Source organism: Prionailurus bengalensis, chromosome B1 (assembly GCF_016509475.1).
Source record: "Prionailurus bengalensis isolate Pbe53 chromosome B1, Fcat_Pben_1.1_paternal_pri, whole genome shotgun sequence".
Taxonomy (NCBI): domain Eukaryota; kingdom Metazoa; phylum Chordata; class Mammalia; order Carnivora; family Felidae; genus Prionailurus; species Prionailurus bengalensis.
The window spans coordinates 31,071,220-31,090,982 of record NC_057344.1 but is presented as its reverse complement, the minus strand read 5'-3'; the positions used below and the strand labels follow the sequence as shown (position 1 = coordinate 31,090,982).

General features: G+C 41.3%; 2 protein-coding genes across 4 annotated transcripts; one reads left to right on the top strand and one right to left on the bottom strand.

Annotated features, from left to right (window-relative positions):
- The first annotated feature begins 136 nt into the window (after positions 1-136).
- TTI2 (TELO2 interacting protein 2) lies at positions 137-10,531 on the top strand. 3 transcript variants are annotated; one of them, XM_043561198.1, is made up of 8 exons: positions 137-1,223; positions 2,332-2,518; positions 3,080-3,172; positions 5,322-5,509; positions 5,587-5,730; positions 7,484-7,646; positions 8,540-8,722; positions 10,340-10,531. In XM_043561198.1, exons 1-7 carry the CDS (start codon positions 577-579, stop codon positions 8,642-8,644), a joined length of 1,527 nt encoding a protein of 508 aa, XP_043417133.1. In that variant the 5' UTR covers positions 137-576; the 3' UTR covers positions 8,645-8,722; positions 10,340-10,531. The 3 variants fall into 3 exon arrangements, with proteins under 3 accessions (XP_043417133.1, XP_043417150.1, XP_043417141.1); XM_043561215.1 differs by lacking the exon at positions 3,080-3,172 and having other exon boundaries at positions 155-1,223; XM_043561206.1 differs by lacking the exons at positions 8,540-8,722; positions 10,340-10,531 and adding an exon at positions 8,301-8,420 and having other exon boundaries at positions 175-1,223.
- On the bottom strand, positions 8,009-19,539 carry MAK16 (MAK16 homolog). Its single transcript, XM_043561226.1, has 10 exons — positions 19,428-19,539; positions 16,670-16,719; positions 16,468-16,577; positions 16,297-16,361; positions 15,954-16,105; positions 14,666-14,720; positions 11,123-11,197; positions 10,317-10,421; positions 9,532-9,597; positions 8,009-9,365 (listed from the first exon to the last, which is right to left on the bottom strand). The coding sequence occupies exons 1-10, from the start codon at positions 19,440-19,442 to the stop codon at positions 9,171-9,173; spliced, it is 888 nt and encodes a 295-aa protein (XP_043417161.1). The 5' UTR covers positions 19,443-19,539; the 3' UTR covers positions 8,009-9,170.
- Between the last annotated feature and the right edge of the window lie 224 nt (positions 19,540-19,763).

Sequence of the window (19,763 nt, the reverse complement as noted above, 5' to 3'; positions counted from 1 at the left end):
CTAAATGGAAACAGAAACAAAACTAGCAAGAGGATCTATCTATGCAAATTTTTCGCCCAAACGCCACCTTTTCTGGAACCCGATTCTCTGTTGCTTTACGACAGTAGGTCGTGAAATGACGAAGTGTTGCCTCAATATCAGCGGAAGCTAGCTTTGTGCTTTGCGGCAGCGAGGATAACTAGGTCCGGATCCTGATGGGCACAGGGCGTGCGGGAAGGTCTGGAGGTGCCCGTGGAGGTGTTCTGCTCATACCTTAGGGGGTTATTTCTTAAACTCTTAGGGTTTTGTTTTTGTTTTTAATCATCCTTTGGGAGTCTGAGATTCTCTTACTCCCAGAGAGGCTCCTTTCCCTTTCCTGCACCTTTTCCTCTACAGACTTTACTTTTATTATGCTGGTTAGACTCTTGGTCCTCCGTCCCCCGGACGTCTTGCCATTTTATTTGGCTTTAGTTGTTTCCTTCGGGAGAATTCCAGCATCCGAGTGATCTTTCTCTAGCAGACCCGCCCCCCCCCCCCCCCTTGCCTCCATCTTGGTTCTCTGGGGGAGACCAGCTCATCACTGCCGCAGTCCGAGAAATGGAGCATGACCGCTCTCGGGAATCCCCATCGCGGGAAGGCACTTCCTTGCCGGGAGAGTGGCCTTCCTCGGCCCTCGGACAGTCCTTCTCCCAGATTTTGCACCGCCTTACCAGCCAGGAGTCCCGACAGGGCAAGGGCAAAAGTGCAGCAGTTCAGGACCTCGGTGCTCTCATAGAAGCCACAGAACGCGATCAGTTTTTTGAGGGGAGTGGCACATCGCTCCACGGAATGCCCGAAGTGCTGGGGCAGGTGGCAAAAGCCCTGGAGAAGTATGCAGCCCCACCCAAGGAGCAGGAAGGTAGAGGTCATGGTTACTCTGAAGTGGCCGAGAAAGCGGCAGCAGTTGGCTTAGTATTTCTTAAACTCTTGGGGAAATTTGAGGCGGCTAAGAATTCCTTGGTTTGCCCTAAGTGGAAGACAGGCCTACGTGACTTGGCAGGACCCATCTATATTTTTGCGGTCACACACAGCTTGGAGCAACCATGGACCAGCCCAAGATCCCATGACGTTGCTGGAGAGGTGCTCGCCTTACTCCTTCAAGTTACTGAGTGTGGTTCTGTGGCAGGATTTCTGCACGGAGAAAATGAAGATGAGAAAGGGAGATTTATTTTAATAATGGAGCTTCTTAAACCCGATTTGAATAAGTGAGTATTCTTGAGAGAGCTACTTACTTGAGCTTCAGCCTAACGTTTTAGAATGTTAGAGCTCAAAGAAACTTGAGTTTCTTCATCAATAAGATAAAGGTGTTGTAATAGGAGATTTCTTAAGGCCCAGAAAGGTTGTGATTTGCTATAAATGACATTAGACATTGGCAAATTCTACATTAGAGCCCCGGTCTTCAGACTCCCCATTTTCTAGTGCTCTTTGCCATCCTCCTGACAACTGCCCTTGGCATTGGAAGTTCTGTTCAAATTATTTATACTGAACTTTCTTCAGTTAGGTGAGAATGGGATTTGGAGAGGATTTAAACTTAAGTGGTTTGAATTTAAACTCGGGGATCTTGAAACTCATCAACAGTTATTAGATAAGGATGGTTATTAGATATGGAAGCAGTGTTTGGGATGAAAAACACCCTATAGATTGCTGTTAGCTAAAGTGTTTTCTGTCAGTTCTGCCTGCTATTATGTTAGTATTTGTAACACCAGAGTGATGAGAGAAAAAATGTGTACATAACTCTCACTTACCAGGAACTTGGAGTTCAAAGGCTTGGTTTGGAGGTAGTCTGGTACTTCTTTTTATTGCTTCTGAGTAGAACCAGGTCAGAGGGCTTCTCTGAACCTGTTTCATTTTTTTGTAATATAAAGATAATATTATCTATTACAGAGTTATTTTGAAGGTTAGTTAAGTGTGTAAACCCACTTTATAAGTTGTAAATTGCTGTTCAAATATTGACTCATTTACTCCCTTACAATAATCATAGTGATGCTTGAAGACATTTCCTTTACTTCTCTCCCGTGTCAGCACGTCTTCTCTGTAACCACCCACAGATTCTTTACAAGCTGTTGGTTATAAATGGATCCTTCTCATTGGATTAGCTTTAGACCCAGAGCCCTGGGTGATTATTAAATGTATTTAGTGTAAGTTATTTTGATTTAGTATGCGTAACATCAAGAGATATCTTATGGGGTATGTATTTTTTTCAAGGGCAAGATAATGCTTTATTAGCTTGAAGAGTTTAATTTTTTTTTTTTTTTTTTTTTGCTAGCTAACACTGTATCACTTTACTTCCTGTGGTTTCACATTCCCATATAGAGAATCCTGGAAGAATAACCCTGCCACAAAACATGTTTTCTCATGGACTCTGCAGCAGGTCTCTCGACCCTGGCTGAACCAACATCTGGAGAGGATACTTCCCCCATCGCTGCTCATCTCGGATGACTATCAAACAGAGAACAAAATACTGGGTGTCCACTGCCTCCGTCACATCGTGCTTAATGTGGTGAGCGACCTCTGCACTTTGTCATCTGTGTTGATGGGACAGACTGAGTCATGATATCACTATTCTTGCCTTTTCATATTTCCTATTAACTTTCCATTAATGCCGTTACGTGAAAAAAATCACTTCTTTATATTTTTTCTTTATATTTTCCTTCTGCCAGCCTAGTAGATTGTGTCTCGTAGGTAATATGTGGAAGACACCTGGGCCATGCTCACGCGTGTCAAAATGAATAACCAGACCTTAAATAATTAACAGTTGGCTTTCAAGGAGCAAAAGAATCGGAAACTGAAAGGGATTACACCCAAATGCGCAAGCTGTTACTCAAGGAAACTTTTTTTTTTTTCTTCCCCTCTTAAGTATGTGTTGTGGAGCTTTAAAAAAGTATACACAGAAGTAGAGGGTGCTGTTCTGGGCCCAGCACCCTTCCACTGCACCACTTTGCCGAGAGTGCTATTGTGAATCCTTTGGTGTAATAGACCCTACGTACCCGTAATTCAAGTTCGAAAATCATCCATGGTTTGGCACCGTTGGGAAGCTTTTAACGGGGTAATTTGCTTGCAGCCAGCTGCTGATTTGCTCCAGTATAACAGAGCCCAGGTCCTCTACCACGCCCTTTTCAACCACCTGTACACACCGGAGTACCGCCTCATCCAGGTAACCCTACGATTTGTTTATTGGCTGTGAGTCTCAGTTCTCAAATTCGAGGAGAAGGTGGCATTGTGCGAATAAGAATAGTTGAGCCCTTTTCCTCTCTTGGAAAATGAGGATGATAACTAAGTCAGGGCCAACTTGAAAATAAAGAGGTAGCAAATGACTCGTGAAAATGTCTCAATACTGAGCAGGCATCCACATTGCTGAGTCTCCACAGAAAAGCCAGTGTTTTATCTTCATCTGGGTCAATTACACATTATTTGAGGGTGGTTTTATGTGTGAAAAGTTCTGTTTTACTAATCTTAAGTGTTCTTCTCTGCTCCTCTCTATGAACTCACAGTTGAAACTCTAACTTGTAGGTTAGATGTTCCAGTGCCATTCTTTCATCCAATACACATTAAATACCTACTGTGTGCTAGTAACCACTGTCCGTTCCAAGAATGAATGAATCAAATCAATGAATCTTAAAGCCTTTCTGGCTTTAAGAAACCCTTTGAGGGGCGCCTGGGTGGCTCAGTCGGTTGAGCGACCGACTTCGGCTCAGGTCACGATCTCTCGGTCTGTGAGTTCGAGCCCCACGTCGGGCTCTGTGCTGACAGCTCAGAGCCTGGAGCCTGCTTTGGATTCTGTGTCTCCCTCTCTTTCTGCCCCTCCCCCACTCACGCTCTGCCTCTCTCTCTGTCAAAAATAAATAAACATTAAAAAAATTAAAAAGAAACCCTTTGGAAAGACATGTAAATAAATGAGTATTTTTACATGTCTACAGTGCAGAGTGATAAATCTATTAAAAGACATTTGTATAAAGGGCAGCACATGTCCAGCAAAAGGCAGTTAACCAGGTTTGGTGGTGTTGGGATGGTTTTAGGATTTGGGAAGGAGGTGATATTTGACGGATGAATAGAACTTTCTTAGGATGGGAGAACATTCTGAAGACAGAGAAAAGAAGTTATATAAAATCAGAGGTGGAAATAACCTTTTTTGTGCCTGCCCTCCCTTCCCTTGTCCCCCTGCCACCTTTCATTTTAAATATTAATTTAGGTATTAAATTGAGGATCCAGGTACTAAGAGCCAAAAAGTTTAGGGCTCTTTAGATGGTGGTTTAAAAACAAAGCAAAACTCATAGAAAAACCAAAAATCTCAGGAGAGCTAGAAGGGACTGCCTTGACACTGAAACTTCAGATAGGGTAGGTCAAACTGGACACAGATGAGGACCATCTTAGATTCTGTTCAGGAGTGGTTTTACTGTAAGTACGTATAACTACTTATTTATAAACTTTATAAACTTATTTAATGGCAATGGACTTAGACTCCTAAAATTTGTGTTAAAGTCTGGGGCGCCTGGGTGGCTCAGTCAGTTGAGCATCCAGCTCTTGATTTCGGCTCAGGTCATGATCTCACTAGTTCGGGATTCTCTCTTGCTCTCTCTCTAACCCTCCCCTCCTCAGGCTCTCTCAAAATAAAGAAATAAACATGAAAAAAAAATTAATTTGGGTTAGTCCCAGGTGTGCTCATGAAGTCCCATTTCATAGCTTAGCAAAGAACAGTCCTGAGTAGATGTTAACTTGTTTGGAGATAACGTAAAACAAATTTGAAAATATAAAGTAAGGGGTGCCTGGGTGGCTCAGTTGGTTAAGTGTCCAACTTGGCTCAGCTCGTGATCTTAGTTCATGAGTTCAAGCCCCACATCGGGCTCTGTGCCAACAGCCCAGAGCCTGCAGCCTGCTTCAGATTCTGTCTCTTTCCCTCTGCGCCTCCCCTGCTTATACCCTCTCAAAAATATACGCTAAAAAAAAAAAAAAAAAAAAAGAATATAAAGTAACATACACTTGGGGTGCCTGGGTGGCTCAGTCAGTTAAGCATCTGACTTTTGATTTTGGCTCAGGTCATGATTTCACGATTTGGGAGTTCCAAGCCCATGTTGGGCTCTGCACTGATAGCACAGAGCCTGCTTGGGATTCTGCCCCTCTCTCTGCCTTCCCCCACTCATGCGCTCTCTCAAAAAAAAACATTAAAAATAATATACACTTCCTGTGTTTTTACTAGTATCTTTCAGAATTCTATAATGTGGACCCCACAGACAGATTAATAAGGGTGCTAGACGAGTCAGTGAATGCAAATGAACAAACGCTTCTTTTCTGTTACTTCCTCCTAGGCTGTGCTCTCGTGTCTGCTGGACTTATTCCCCGTCCTGGAGAAAGGCCTGCACTGGAAGGGAGGTGGGGCTCGACCCACCACACACTGTGACGAGGTGCTGCAGTTGATCCTGACCCACATGGAGCCAGAGCACCGCCTTCTCTTACGTAGGACCTATGCAAGAAACCTGCCAGCGTTTGTGAAGAGGCGAGTGCCCGGCCGCTGGTCTGGCCGCACCCCTCAAGTTCATCCCTATGGTGCCACATCTTCTCTTCCCTTTTCAGGTTGGGGATCCTAACTGTCCGGCACTTGAAGAGGCTGGAGCGAGTCATCATCGGCTACCTGGAGGTTTACGATGGGCCAGAGGAGGAGGCTAGACTGAAGACACTGGAAACCTTAAAACTTCTCATGCAGTACACTTGGCCCAGGTAAAACAGCCAAGCAGGCAGGTGGGCCAAGAGGGACAAAACTCAGCCAGTTTTCACTTCAGAACTTGTCCAGGTATACTTTCAGTACAAAGTATTAAGGACAGGCCTGTTTTTACATTGCTATTGAATTTTGAACTGAAGTTGCATTGAAAAGATAAAATACACCCATTGTTACTTCAGGTGTATATCCCTCAATTTATAATGCATATTAGAATTTCAGAGTCCACTTAGAAGTGCTGTAATAGACATGCTTAACTTTGTTCACCCTAAGGTTTTTGAAATCTAATTAAGAACAGAGAACTTCATAGTTCATTACTCATACTCATAGTTCATAGCTCATTACTGAACATGTGTGGAGCAGTGACCAGGAGAATACTGAGAATATCATTGCTTAGAAAGCATTCCAACTCTGGCTTGAGGTGGTGTCAGGAACAATAAAGTGGAAGGGAAACATGTTAAGTCAGCAAAATACTTTCTTGCATCAACAAAGTTTAATTCAGCTGGAGTCCAGTGCTCTAACATCTGTATCTGTTCTGAACCACAGTACTCTCATTTCCTTAGGATGTACCCAACCTTTTCCCTTAGTTACATCTGGAACTGGACTGCCTTGGTTTACTTACAGTCTTTCTCCTCCACTGAACTGTAACACCACTACTTTGGTATATTGAGTATATGAAAGTTTAACCAGTACCTGGTTCTTAAATACACAAATATTTGAAGAATGAATAGACTAAAATAGACTGAATAGATGGATGAAAGAAATTGAATCCAGTTAACATTGGCAGGTCTTTAAAGAGCAGAGACTAAGCTTCCAAGTCGGGATTGGCAAGCCCAAGTAGGAAGGTGAGAAAATCAGTGCCCTGTATGGCACGAGGGGGGGCTGGGGAGTGGGAAACAGCAGGTTTTATGTTGACGATAGGTGGAGGACTGAGCAGCGAACAGTATAGGAAATCGTTAAGTACTTACTAGATCAAGGGATGTAAACTTTTATTCTCCCAGTCACATTTCTGTCCAGAGATATGGTTTACTGTGCATATTTTTGCACTACAAGTTCCATTATTGTTCAGCTTCCATTAAGGCTTTTAAGGCTTTTTTGTTTTGTTTTTTTATTGTAAGAAAAACTACATACAGTTTGCCATTTAAAATGGATTCAGTGGCATTAAGTACCTTCACGATTTTGTACAACCATCACCACTGTCCTTTTCCAGAACTTTTTTTCATCAAAATAAAAACTTTCAAAAATGCTAAGAAGTTGAAGTTAAATGGGCTGGGCTTAACTGAGGGTAAAAGCTAGGATCTGGAATTAAATAACAGAAAATTCTAATTACAATTAGGTCCCAGAAGCCAAGCATATTTCACTTCATTTTAAGTTTCCAGGCCTATGACTGTGTAAGTTAAAGGACTGTAGGCCATCTCCTGTTCTCTGGCCCAAAGTAAAAGCCCCTGGTAAGGGGAGATCCCACTTCTCACTTTCCAGGTGGGGCGATTTCCTTACAGTAGAACCAAGCTTCTGGCTTGGCAGGCCAGAGTATGTGTATTGGAGCCATGCTGCAGAAAAAAGGGCTCAAAATGAGTTCAGAAATCTGGCGTCTGGTCTCTAGTTCTGCTTCCAGCTCCCTGGTCTCCTAAGTCATTTAACTTCAGTTCCTTCATTTAGGAAATAAGGGCTTTACAACTTAGATGGCCTTGGAAGTCTCAGTTTTAATATCCTGATTTTAGAGGACGAATGTAACTTTTTTCTTCCTGATTCCAGAGTTGCCTGTAGACGTGTGGTCTTATTGAAGGCTCTCTTGAAACTGATCTGTGATGTAGCAAGGGATCCAAACCTTACACCTGAGCCTGTTAAGAGCGCCTTGTTAGAAGAGGCCACAGATTGCCTGATTCTCCTGGACCACTGTTGTCAAGGACAAGTGAAGGTAAGAGTCTGCAACCTGGTCCTTAGGAAGCTCCTATGATTGATTATAATTTACTGTTCACATGCCTGACCAAGTCTGTAAATGAACATGCATGGTTCAGGTTTTCACCTGGGAGCCCTCTAACCTTCAATAAAGGCGGATTAACTTATTCAACTTTTAAAGCTATTCGAGGTATTTAGGCCAAAAGGCAAGAGGCTCAGGAGATGTCTCTGGGGTGAGGATAGAAAATGGGCAAAAGACTAAGAGTTCTTAAAATTTAAGTTCTGTTATATCTGATTTTTTTTTAAGGATTTTTTTTTTAAATAATGAGCTATAAGCCACCAAGAAGTAATAATATAGAGTAATTCAGATCCCAGAAATGCTTCCAGTTTTTCCAGGGCACCTGCATTTTTATTTATCCTTACTTTTCCACATGGGAATTCTTTAGTTTCACATGCCACAAAAGTTAACTTGTCATAGCCAAAGCATATAATGGCTGTGTGTATATTTACATATATTTATAAACTATTGCCTCATTTCTTATCCCACTTAGAAATCTTCAGGTTATAAAGCAGCATGAAAAAAATTCATATCCTAACAATATTTATAGAGTATTGTTTGTTGTGTTATCAGTTTATTCAAATTACTTCGTACTGGCTCTTTAATCTCTGGCAGTTTTCAAGTCCTGGATCCAATCTAATTTGCATCGGCTGGGATCAGTGTGCTGCTTCCTGAGCCAGCAGGACATCTGCCTACATGCCAACACAGCTTTTAAAGTTACACCTGTTCCATGAACTGTTCCCTAGTCTCATCCATTCTTTCTCTTTGAACATGGTTCCGAGAAACAAGAACCGAGGTAAAAGGAACAGAAGTATCAATTAAAAAGAAAAAGCCTGTTTGGTTTCATATTTCAGGGTCTCCTGGTCAAAATTCTCCAAAGCTGTGAAGACACCAAGGTGGTGAACTGTATCAGAAAAGTCCAGCAGGTTTCTGAAGGCACGCCCTACGATGGAACTTAAGATTTGTCTTACTTTCCTAAAACAGGAAGACTTTTCTTCTTGTTCCAACTGTATACATGGAATCATTTAAGAAAAAAGGTATTTTTACACTCAACAGTGCAACTTAGTTCTTTTTCCTTCTTTTATTCCCACAGAAGTAGGGAAAGGAGAACAAGAAAAAACTGAAATCTGAACATTTCTAAATAAAGTTGAGGGGGGGTGGGGGAGAAGGATACCAAGGAAAACAGGTGGGTAGCATTTAAAATTTAGAAATATTTACACCCACAGATTCATCTGTTAAGCTTCTTGGGCTCAAGCTGTTACTTCAAAACATATGCCAACACTATAAAAATACTCTGTTCACAACTTAAGGCTTTCTCCACTCCCAGATTTCCTTGCCCCACAGAAGCAGCATAAATATTAAAGACACAAATATTGTGTGAAATACTGTATGAAAGAGCAAAACCTGGAGGTATATACATGGTTAAGGTAAAAGAAAGGAGGATACTGAAAATGTTCAGTCCTGTTGCAGATGTCTGAAGGGAGGTCATGTGGTTTTGGCCTTGGCCACAGGCTCTGTCTCCTGCTCATACTCTATCTCTACGTAGGCTCGTTTCCTCCGCAAAGGTCCTTTCAAGGGTGTTTTGCCTTTATGTTTGGCATCAAGGGCCTTTTCTTCTTCCTCACTGGAGGATTTATCATCCTGATCTTCATCACTACTGGCATCCAGCTTATCCATATCCTGATATGGAGAGAGGAAAAAAAGAGAGAAAATGCTAGATGCATCTCCCCAACTCCTTTCATCGTCCTCTCAATTTAGAACTAGGCAATTTATCTGCCTCTGTGTGTGTTCAGAAACGTTCTATTCTCTGAAGGTCATAGGTCAATTTTTTGCCCATAAATCTCACCTCAAAATCACTTATGTCACTCTCATCCACCTCATCATCTTCCACAAACTCTCTCTTTCCCACATCCTAAAACAAAAACATAACTGTTAAGTTGAAAATACAGAATGAAAATTCAGCTCACACATCTAATTCTATTCTTTGATAAGTGCAACAGTAACAAACAGAATCATAGTCTACTTACTTAGTCCCAACCAAAATCTAATTATTTCCAAGTTTAATACTTCTGAATTAAAACATTTTAGGGACATCAATTCTCATGCCTAATACAAATCATTAGATCATTTTAGTTTGCTAAAAAAAAAAAAAGTACATTAGAAAGGCTTTACAAACACTTAAATCTATTAATTTCAAATATCAAAAAAGGGTCACTACTAGGAAAAGTACACCTATGTGCCTGTATGAGCACACCATGTGATTAGCAATTACCTGCTAAATCTGGCCTTTTTCTAAAAGACTATCACTCAAGTACCTCCCCTATATTAATAGTGAAATTAAATCCTGTATAAATTTCAGGTTCCTGAATGGTATATTCTGTCAGCTGATGAGGATTCTTCATTTGTCCCCTTGCAGGAAAAATCTCAGAATGCCAATAAGTAAGATTAAAATCCAACGTGTTAATAGTTTGTTGACTGAACTAAAATTAATTCATGATAGAAAAAAAAGGACCAAATAATTATTTTTGGGTAGGGGAGTGAAAATGCTGTTCTGTCACTCAAGTACATATAAAGAGATCTAGGTCTACAGGTTACTGCTTTAGGAAGCACAAACGAACAAACAAGGCTTACTTCTTCATCATCTTTTTCCTCAGCATCTGAAGAGTCACTCTCTGCCTCCTGCTGTTCCAGGGCCTTGTCGAAGGCATGAATGGGGAAGTTGTAGATGTCGCCATACTGAAGAACATAAATACAGACTGGCTTTAACAACATCTGGATTTTACACTTGAAGTCCACTGTCCGATGACATACTGTTTTCTCCTCAGTGATTAAATGAGAATACTTAATGTGATGGATAATAATTTTTCTATATTAATTTCAAGCCTAGAGCCAACAGTGCCTTTACAAGCCCATTTCTGACATTTAAGTAATCAGTGGTTAATACCAAACACTATAAACTTAGTAGTTTATAAAATCAGTGGGTTGGAACAAATGTAAATTTGCTGATAGGAAATAATACGGGAAAAATAAGTTCTATCCGTTTTGTCTCATAAATGACACTAATTTTTAAGAAGATTTAACTCCTTTTAAAGAACCTTAGACTAGGGTAATACGCAGGAGGATCAGAACTGCATGCCTTTTCTTATCTAGAGCTCTGAAACCGTTGCGCCAGGAACAGGAGTTCACAGTATGGTGCTAAAGGGAAAGGTCTCTTTGCTGGATGGAACATCAAGGGTAACCAGGGCACCTTTCGTGTTCATGTTCACGAACTAAGACGGGGAAGCCAAGGCCTGTATATTTGTTCTATTCCAGGAACAAAATCAAGGTGAAGATCTTTCCAGCATCTTTGAAAGTAAAACACACTTCCCACTATTTCCTAGCATGATGTTACTGTCTAAAAAGTGAAATTTATATCCCAAACTTCCTAGCTTTCTCACCGTATCTTGTTTCAGTCGCTCCAGCAATTCCTTTTCAATGGCATTGTCCAGCTGAGCAGCTATTAATGCCTTTTCCTGTAACAGAAAAATTTGAGTAAACTCATTTACTTCCTTAGTACTATTTCAGCCTGTAGAAGTTAAAAAAAAAAAAAAAAATCACTTTTTTCCCCTCTTGCTTTAAAAAAAAATCACATACCACGATCAAGTGGGATTTATTCCCAGGATGCAAGAGTGGTTCCACATTCACAAAATAACATGATACATACGTATCATTAGGAGAAACGATAAAAACCATATTATCATTTCAATAGATGCAGAAAAAGCATTTGACAAAGTACAGCAACCATTCGTGATAAAAACCCTCTGCAAACTAGGTCTAGAGGGAACATATCTCAACATAATAAAGGCCTTATTTGAAAAACGCACAGCCAACATCATCATCAATGGGGAAAAACAGCTTTTCCCGTAAGGTCAGGAACAAGGCAAGGATGTCCACTCTCACCACTTTTATTCAATATAGTACTAGAAGTCCTAGCCACAGCCATCAGACAACAGAAAGAAATAAAAGGCAAACCAAACTGGTAAGGAAGAAGTAAAATTCTCATTATATGCAAATGACATGACACTGTATATATAGAAAACCCTGAAGGCTCCACCAAAAAACTACTAGAACTGATCAATGAATTCGGTAAAGTCACAGGATACAAAATCAATGTACAGAAATCTGTTGCATTCCTATACACTAACAATGAAGCGGCAGAAAGTAAAATTAAGAAAACAATCTCATTTACAATTACATCAAAAATGATAAAATATCTAGGAATAAACTTAACCAAAGAGATGAAAGACCTGTATTCTGAAAACTATAAAACACTGATAAATTCAAGGTGATGCAAAAAAATGGAAAGACTCATGGGGCTGGAAGAGCAAATCTTGTTAAAATGTCCCTACACCAAAGCAATCTACACATTTAATGCAATTTCTATCAAAATACCAATAGCATTTTTCACAGAACTAGAACAAATAGTAAAACCACAGAAGACCCTGAACAGGCAAAGCAATGTTGAACAAGAAAAAACTGAAGGTATCACAATTCCAGATTTCAAGTTATATTACCAAGCAGTAGTAATTAAAACAGTATGGTACTGGCATAAAAATAGACACATAAGGGGCGCCTGGGTGGCTCAGTCGGTTAAGCGTCCGACTTCGACTCAGGTCACGATCTCGCGGTCCGTGAGTTCGAGCCCTGCGTCGGGCTCTGGGCTGATGGCTCAGAGCCTGGAGCCTACTTCAGATTCTGTGTCTCCCTCTCTCTCTGCCCCTCCCCCGTTCATGCTCTCTCTCTGTCTCAAAAATAAATGTCAAAAAAAAATTTTTTTTTAAAAATTAAAAAAAAAATAGACACATAAATCAATGGAATAAAACAGAAAACCCAGAAAAAAGTTTATAATTATATCATCAATTAATCTTTGACAAAGGAGAATTAAAATATTCAACAGGAAAAAGTCTCTTCAACAACACTGTTGGGAAAACCAGAGAGCCACAGGCAAAAGAATGAAATTGGACCCTTTCCTTTCACCATACACACAAAAATAAACTCAAAATGGATTAAAGACCTAAATATGAGACCCAAACCATAAAAATCCTTGAAGAGAGAACAGGTGGTAATCTCTGACATTGGCCATAGCAACATTTTTCTAGTTATGTCTCCTGAGGCAAATACATGCAAAAATAAATTATTGAGGTTATATTAAAATATTTCTGGGGCGCCTGGGTGGCGCAGTCGGTTAAGCGTCCGACTTCAGCCAGGTCACGATCTCGCAGTCCGTGAGTTCGAGCCCCGCGCTAGGCTCTGGGCTGATGGCTCAGAGCCTGGAGCCTGTTTCCGATTCTGTGTCTCCCTCTCTCTCTGCCCCTCCCCCGTTCATGCTCTGTCTCTCTCTGTCCCAAAAATAAATAAACGTTGAAAAAAAAATTTTTTTTTTAAATAAAAAAAATATTTCTGTACAGCAAAGGAAACAATCAACAAAACTAAAATGCAACCTACTCAATGGCAGAAAATATCTGCAAATGACATATCTGATAAAGGGTTAGTATGTAAAGAACTGATACTACTCAATACCCAAAAACAATCCAATTTAAAAATGGGCAGGGGCACCTGGATGGCTCAGTTGGTTCCGTGTCCGACTTCAGCTCAGGTCATGATCTCATGGTTCGTGGGTTTGAGCCCAGCATTGGGCTCTGCACTGGCAGTGCGGAGCCTCCTCGGGATTCTCTCTCTCTCCCTCTGCCCCTCCCCCCAACTTGCATGCAAACACACACACACACACGCACTCACTCTCTCTCTCTCAAACTTTAAAAAAAAAATAAAAATGGGCAGAAGACATGAACAGACATTTCATCAAAGATACCAGATGGCCAAAAGACACGTGAAAAGATGCTCAACATCACTCATCAGGGAAATGCAAATCAAAACCACAATGAGGTATCACCTCACACCTGTCAGAATGGCTAAAATCAAAAACACAAGAAACATCAAGTGTTGGTGAGGATGTGGAGAAAAACCCGTTTGCACCGTCGGTGGGAATGCAAACTGGTGTAGCTGTTGTAGGAAACAGTATGGGAGAGCCCTCAAAAAGTTAAAAACGGAACTACACTACAATGCAGGCAATGCACTACTGGTATTTACCCCAAAAAATGAAAACACTAATTCAAAGGGTTACACACGCCCTTCTGTTTATGCCAGCATTATTTACAATAGCCAAAATATGGGAGCAGCCCAAGTGTACGTCGATTGATGAATGGATAAAGAGAAAGTGGTATTTAAGAAACAAAACAAGGAAAAAAAAAAGCCAAACAGATCCTTAACTATACAAAACTGATGGTTACCAGAGGGGACGTGGGTTGGGGGGAATGGGGGAAAGAGGGAATGGGAATTAGAGAGTACATTTACCATGGAAAAAAAAAGAAAAAAGAATGCTCAAACCCTGCTTTGAGTAGTATGCAATGTATAAGATTAACAACATACCAAAATTCTGATTTCTCTCTCTTTTAATGTTAGCTTTTGAGAGAGAGAGAGACAGAATGTGAGCAGGGGAGGGGCAGAGAGGGAGACACAGAATCTGAAGTGGGCTCCAGGCTCCAAGCTGTCAGCACAGAGCCTGATGCAGGGCTCAAACTCACAGACCTCAAGATTATGACCAGAGCGAAAGTTGGACACTTACCTGACTGAGCCACCCAGGTGTCCCCCAAAATTCTGATTTCTAAAATACTTAACTTCAAGAATCTCAGACAAGGTACTTCTCTGTTCTCCATTAAATGTATCTCCAAGAACCCTTATTTTAACCTGCCCTGAAAATCATAATCTTAAAATACGAATATCCAATATCTTATGCAACTAATACTGTTATCTATTAGCGAACCATTACCCAAGGCCCAAACAGTTCACAGGAAATGGTGACTGAATCTTTCTCATGATCCCTACCTATAGAGTCCTACCCTCAATGAGACACAGAAGCTATGAATACAAGAAGGGTAAGTTACCTCTCTTCTTTTTTCCCTCCGCTCCACCTTCTTACTCAAGGGAACAAGCTTCCTCCTATGGAAAATAAAACACATTATCAGAAAACCCAAGGGCATGTTTTGTGTGTTCCTTTAAAAAAATGAGAAAATAGGAATGGAGTTGATTTTGCAGGGCTCAGCTCAATATAGCTAACATTATATACCTGTAATTCCCTAAGTAGTTAATACTACAAGTCACACATTTTTACACATATTTTTATGCTTATTTTACTTTTTGTTTTCTTTGAGCATTCTGAGACTTCTGAGGGCACTCACCATGCTTCATGATTAATGCTTCAGTTAACTAAAATAAAGAATTTTCTGTAGGGATGCTTGGGTGGCTCAGTCGGGTAAGTGTCTTACTTTGACTCGGGTCACAATCTCCCGTGAGTTCAAGCCCCGCATGGGGCTCACTACTGTCAGTGCAGGGCCTGCTTCGGGTCTTCTGTCCCCTGCCCCTCTCTCTGCTCCCCCCTCCCCCGACCCCCAACTATCGCATGCTCTCTCTCAAAAACAAACATAAAAAAAAAAAAATTGTCTGTAGAAGACTGCCACCTTTAGCTTTCTCTGCAGGTCACAACGAAAAAGTATTAGGACCTAGCACTCCTTAGTAAGATATCCAATTAATTCCATGGATTTCATATCACTTTTTAAAATTAATTTTCGGTGAACCCAGAGTAAAGTTCTGACATTCTTATTTATCCCCATTTTTTAGGTCATTGTTAAATCCCTAATTTTATGATTGTGTCAAGGAGTTATACAATTTCCTGAAGCTGATTTTCAGACAGGGAGGAGATCATCAAGTTCTACTATATTGTTTTTTATTTTTGTTTATTTTAAGCTTATTTTTATTTATTTTGAGAGAGAGAGAGCGCAAGCGAACACGTATGTGTGAGCAGGGGAAAGACAGAGAGAGAGGGAGAAAGAGAGAATCCCAAGCAGACTCTGCCCTGTCAGCATGCAGCCCGACATGGGGCTTGATCCCACAAACCGAGAGATCATGACCAGAGCAGAAATCAAAATTCAGATGCTTAACCAACTGAACTACCCAGGTGCCCCCCCCCCGACCCCCACACTGTTTTTTAAACAGATCAAAGGGCACAACTTTAATCAGAGGTAAACTTTCTTCGTAGCATATCATACAAGGTTACCTGAAACTGAATTTAGTAAGAACCATTACTAGACATTTCAGAGTCTCTCCATAAAATGATCCAAGGAAAGACAGACTTAAAAAAAATACACATAATAGATGAATGATCTAAATACTTACTGTCGCTTTAATGTAAGTTTTCTAATTCGAATTAGGTACTGGGTGATCTTGGTGAATCTCTGCTTACACTTGTGTCGAATGAAACGGGGCCAATAAATTAGATTTTCATCTATTTGCTCCAGTGCTCTCTCATAGTTTTTATGAAGCCGGACCTATAAACAGAAAAAGAAAGCTTGAAGAGTGAGGGTAAATGACTAGGTGGGCCTTCACTGCTATGATACCCAGGGGCCTAATGAGGTTGGCTTCAAAAGTTTAATGTAGCTATGGTCAAGGAAGAGAGAAAAGCATGTGGCAGTTTTGTTATTGATCAAGGGTCACTGTCATTTTATGTCCTAAGTCTTACCCGTTCCCAGAGCCGCCTAGGAAAAGCTGCTCGTTCTATAACCTTCATATACAAGTAGCACTGTCCTGCAAGGTAAGGTAAATACCGTTAATATTACTTACAGAGAGACGAAAGAATATCCTTTTAAAAGCTGTTGGCTAGTTCTCATGGAAGTTCAAACTAAGGAGTTACCTTTCTCTTCTTTGATAGTGGCATACTGACTATTTGCCAGGGGACAAGATGACCGATTACACAGTCCAGTCAGGCTGTATTCATTTCTGCAAAAACTCTGAGTCTTGGTTCTAGAATGAGAGGGAAAGAGCAAAAATTGTAAGAGGGGTTAACAAGAGGACAGCTGAAGGAATCTTTGCCCAAGTTGCAAATCTAGACTCACCTTATTTTGAAGGAACAAAATTGCTTGTTTCCGAGTGTGTCCCAGATAACCTACAAGACAAGGTAAGAACACATTTCAATTGCTCTGACCCAACAGGTGGGAGTATTAACCCAGGAAAACACAGTGCCCTGGTTTACTTAGGAGGTCTCAAAGGAGTCTTTGAGGAATGAGAGGAGGAAGACATGCTTTGTAAAACAGTTTGATCTGTGGGGGCACCAGGGTGGTTCAGTTGGTTAAGCACTGGACTCTGGATTCCACCTGCTCAGGTCATGTGCTCACGGTTTGTGAGTTCAAGCCTCGCGACAGGCTGTGCTGACATCACAGAGCCTGCTTGGGATTCTCTCTCACTGCACCCTCCTCTACTCCTGCTCTTTCTCTCAAAATAAATATTTTAAAAATGTCTGATTTGTTTTCTTTTTATGCAGATTCTTGTAGGGAAAAAAAATACAAATTATCAGTAACCACAACCCCTTCACCCACAGATAAAACTTCATTAGAATTTTGTAAATATTTTCGAATTTTTTCTATATATGCATTCCAGCAACAGTATGCCTATATGTATATTTTTAACAAAAATGAGATATTAATTTTGTGACTTTCTTAGTATGTTCATTACCCATTGTAAAAGGCTGCACAGAACTAGATTGTTGGATATATGTACCATAATTTCATCTCATCTGGGCAAAGAAAATCATCTACTGCTATCCTCTATTAACTAATGTGTTCTTTATTCATTCAGCATTGATGGTATACTTAATTTATGTAAGGCACTGACAATCCTAAAACCTGACACACAGGAGGCACTTAAGTATTTGTTGAATGAAGTAAGGTAGTGTCCTTAAACAGTTTTACCTCTCTACTTAGGGAGAAAGAAATGTAAACAAAGCATCACAAAGCACTAGTCTAAGTGCCACAAAAGAAGTTTGTAAGAGTCTTTAAGTGGGCTGCCCTGAGGAACTGGGAAAGGCTTTAAAGCAGCTAAAGTAGTTAAAGCCTAATACATAAAGAAATGTAAACAAACAACAACATTTTTGGAATTTTATAGGATGTGTGTTTGGCAGGCGATGATAGGAAACAGGTAGGAGGAAATGAAACTGGGAAACTAGGAGTTCATTCTGGCTTGTGGCTTTATTTATTATTATTTTTTTAATGTTTATTTATTTTTGAAGGAGAGAGAGACAGAGTGCGAGTGGGGGAGGGGCAGAGAGAGAGGGAGACACAGAATCCGAAGAAGGCTCCAGGCTCTGAGCTGTCAGCATAGAGCCCGACAAGGGGCTCGAACTCACAAACTGTGAGATCATGACCTGAGCTGAAGTCGGACGCTTAACCGACTGAGCCACCCAGACGCCCCAGGCTTGTGGCTTTAAATGTCATCTGTAAGTTGATGACTCCCAAGTTGTCATCTCCTGGTCAGACTTCTCACCTGAGCTACAGACTTGTATATACATTTAACTGCCTACTTGACATCTCCACTTAGAAGCCTGAAAGGCCTCATACACATTAACATGTCCACACCCCTTAAAAGAATACTGTGTTCCTTCCCCATCTCCATAAATAAAACCACCAATGAACTATTCGAAATCATTTGATTTCTCCCTTTTCCTCATCATTGAATCCATCACATAGTCTTTTTGGTTATACTGATAATACAGATCTCAAATGCATCCACTTCTTTTCATCTCCACCATTACAACCAGGGTTGAAACTATTTTCATCATGCTCTAGTTTCCTTGCTCTTATGCTTTCTCTCCTTGAAAAGACTATCACAAAACTAGACAACTTTTCACAAAAGTCAGATGTCATTTCCCATTAAAAGCCCTAAAAGACACTACATGAGCTTGTCCCGCAAACATATCTAACTTCATTATCTCTCTCTCTTCCCTGGATTCCTATAGCACAGGTCACACCAATATTCTTTAATACAGTCCTTCTCTCTTATATCCAGACCTTTGTATTGTACTGTTCCTACTGCCCAGATATTTTGCTTTTCCCTCAGCCCCTCAATGACGGTTCATTCTCATCTTTTAGATCTCAGCTCAAATGTCTTTTATTCAGAGAAACCTTCCCACAACAGCTTTGTCTGAAGTGGTCTCTCCTAATTACTCTCTCCTTCATCAACTTTGGTCTTCTTTTCACAGTATTATTACACAGTACAACGGTTTTAAATATGTTCACTTGTTTACCATCTGTCTCCTCCACCAGAGTGCTCCAGAAAAGCAGAGGTCTTTTGTCTGGCTTATTAAAAACTAAATCTCCAGTAATTACCACACTGCCTGGCACACAGCGCTTCTGTATTTCCCAGGACTAATTAAATGAACCGAGGATGCTTCCAAAAATTATGACGTGGGCAGACCATGAACAAATGTAAGGAAAATCCGAACACAGGAAAAAAAAGATTATCAAGTAACGTGAACACGGAAGAATGGGATCTGGAAATCTGAAGTCTAAACTTAGCTATACCATCCCCAACCTCACCTCCACCCGCGCCTCCCACGTCCAGAGACACCATAGGCAAAGTCCTTCATTGCTGGGCACCAGGGACTGAATAAGCCAGCCCTGTGGACTGGCGCTGTTCTGGCCCCTTCACCCCGCTGAGGCAGCGCTGGAGATCCCAGGTAGACACGTGAGAGCTCCACGCTCGGAAACCGGGGTTCCGGCAGCCTCGACGGAGCGACACGAAGCTAATGGGCCACCTAAGTGTTGCTTCTGATCCCCCTAAAGCAGGAGAACCCAGGTGGCAGAAAAACAGGACACTCACATCATCTGACTGCATAGCGTCGGCAGCTCAGCGTGCAAACCCGGCCAGATCTGGGGGGCAACCATGCTTCTTCCGGGGAATCACTTCCGGAAAGCCTAGTCTCACCTATCGCGAGAATTCTGATTTCCCCGGCTTGCACAGCGCCCCTTGGCGGTCTAACTTCCGCGCGCATCTCCAAGTCCTCCGCCACGTCCGGACCGTCGCCGTGCGCCCCCGCTGCCCTGTAGGTCTTGTTCCCGGCTTCACCCTGGGACAGTAAACCCGGCTAGGAGGCCCCTGCCACCCCGCGCAGGAGTCGGTCGAGTCCTGGAGCGCAGAGGCCGAGGTCCATGGGCG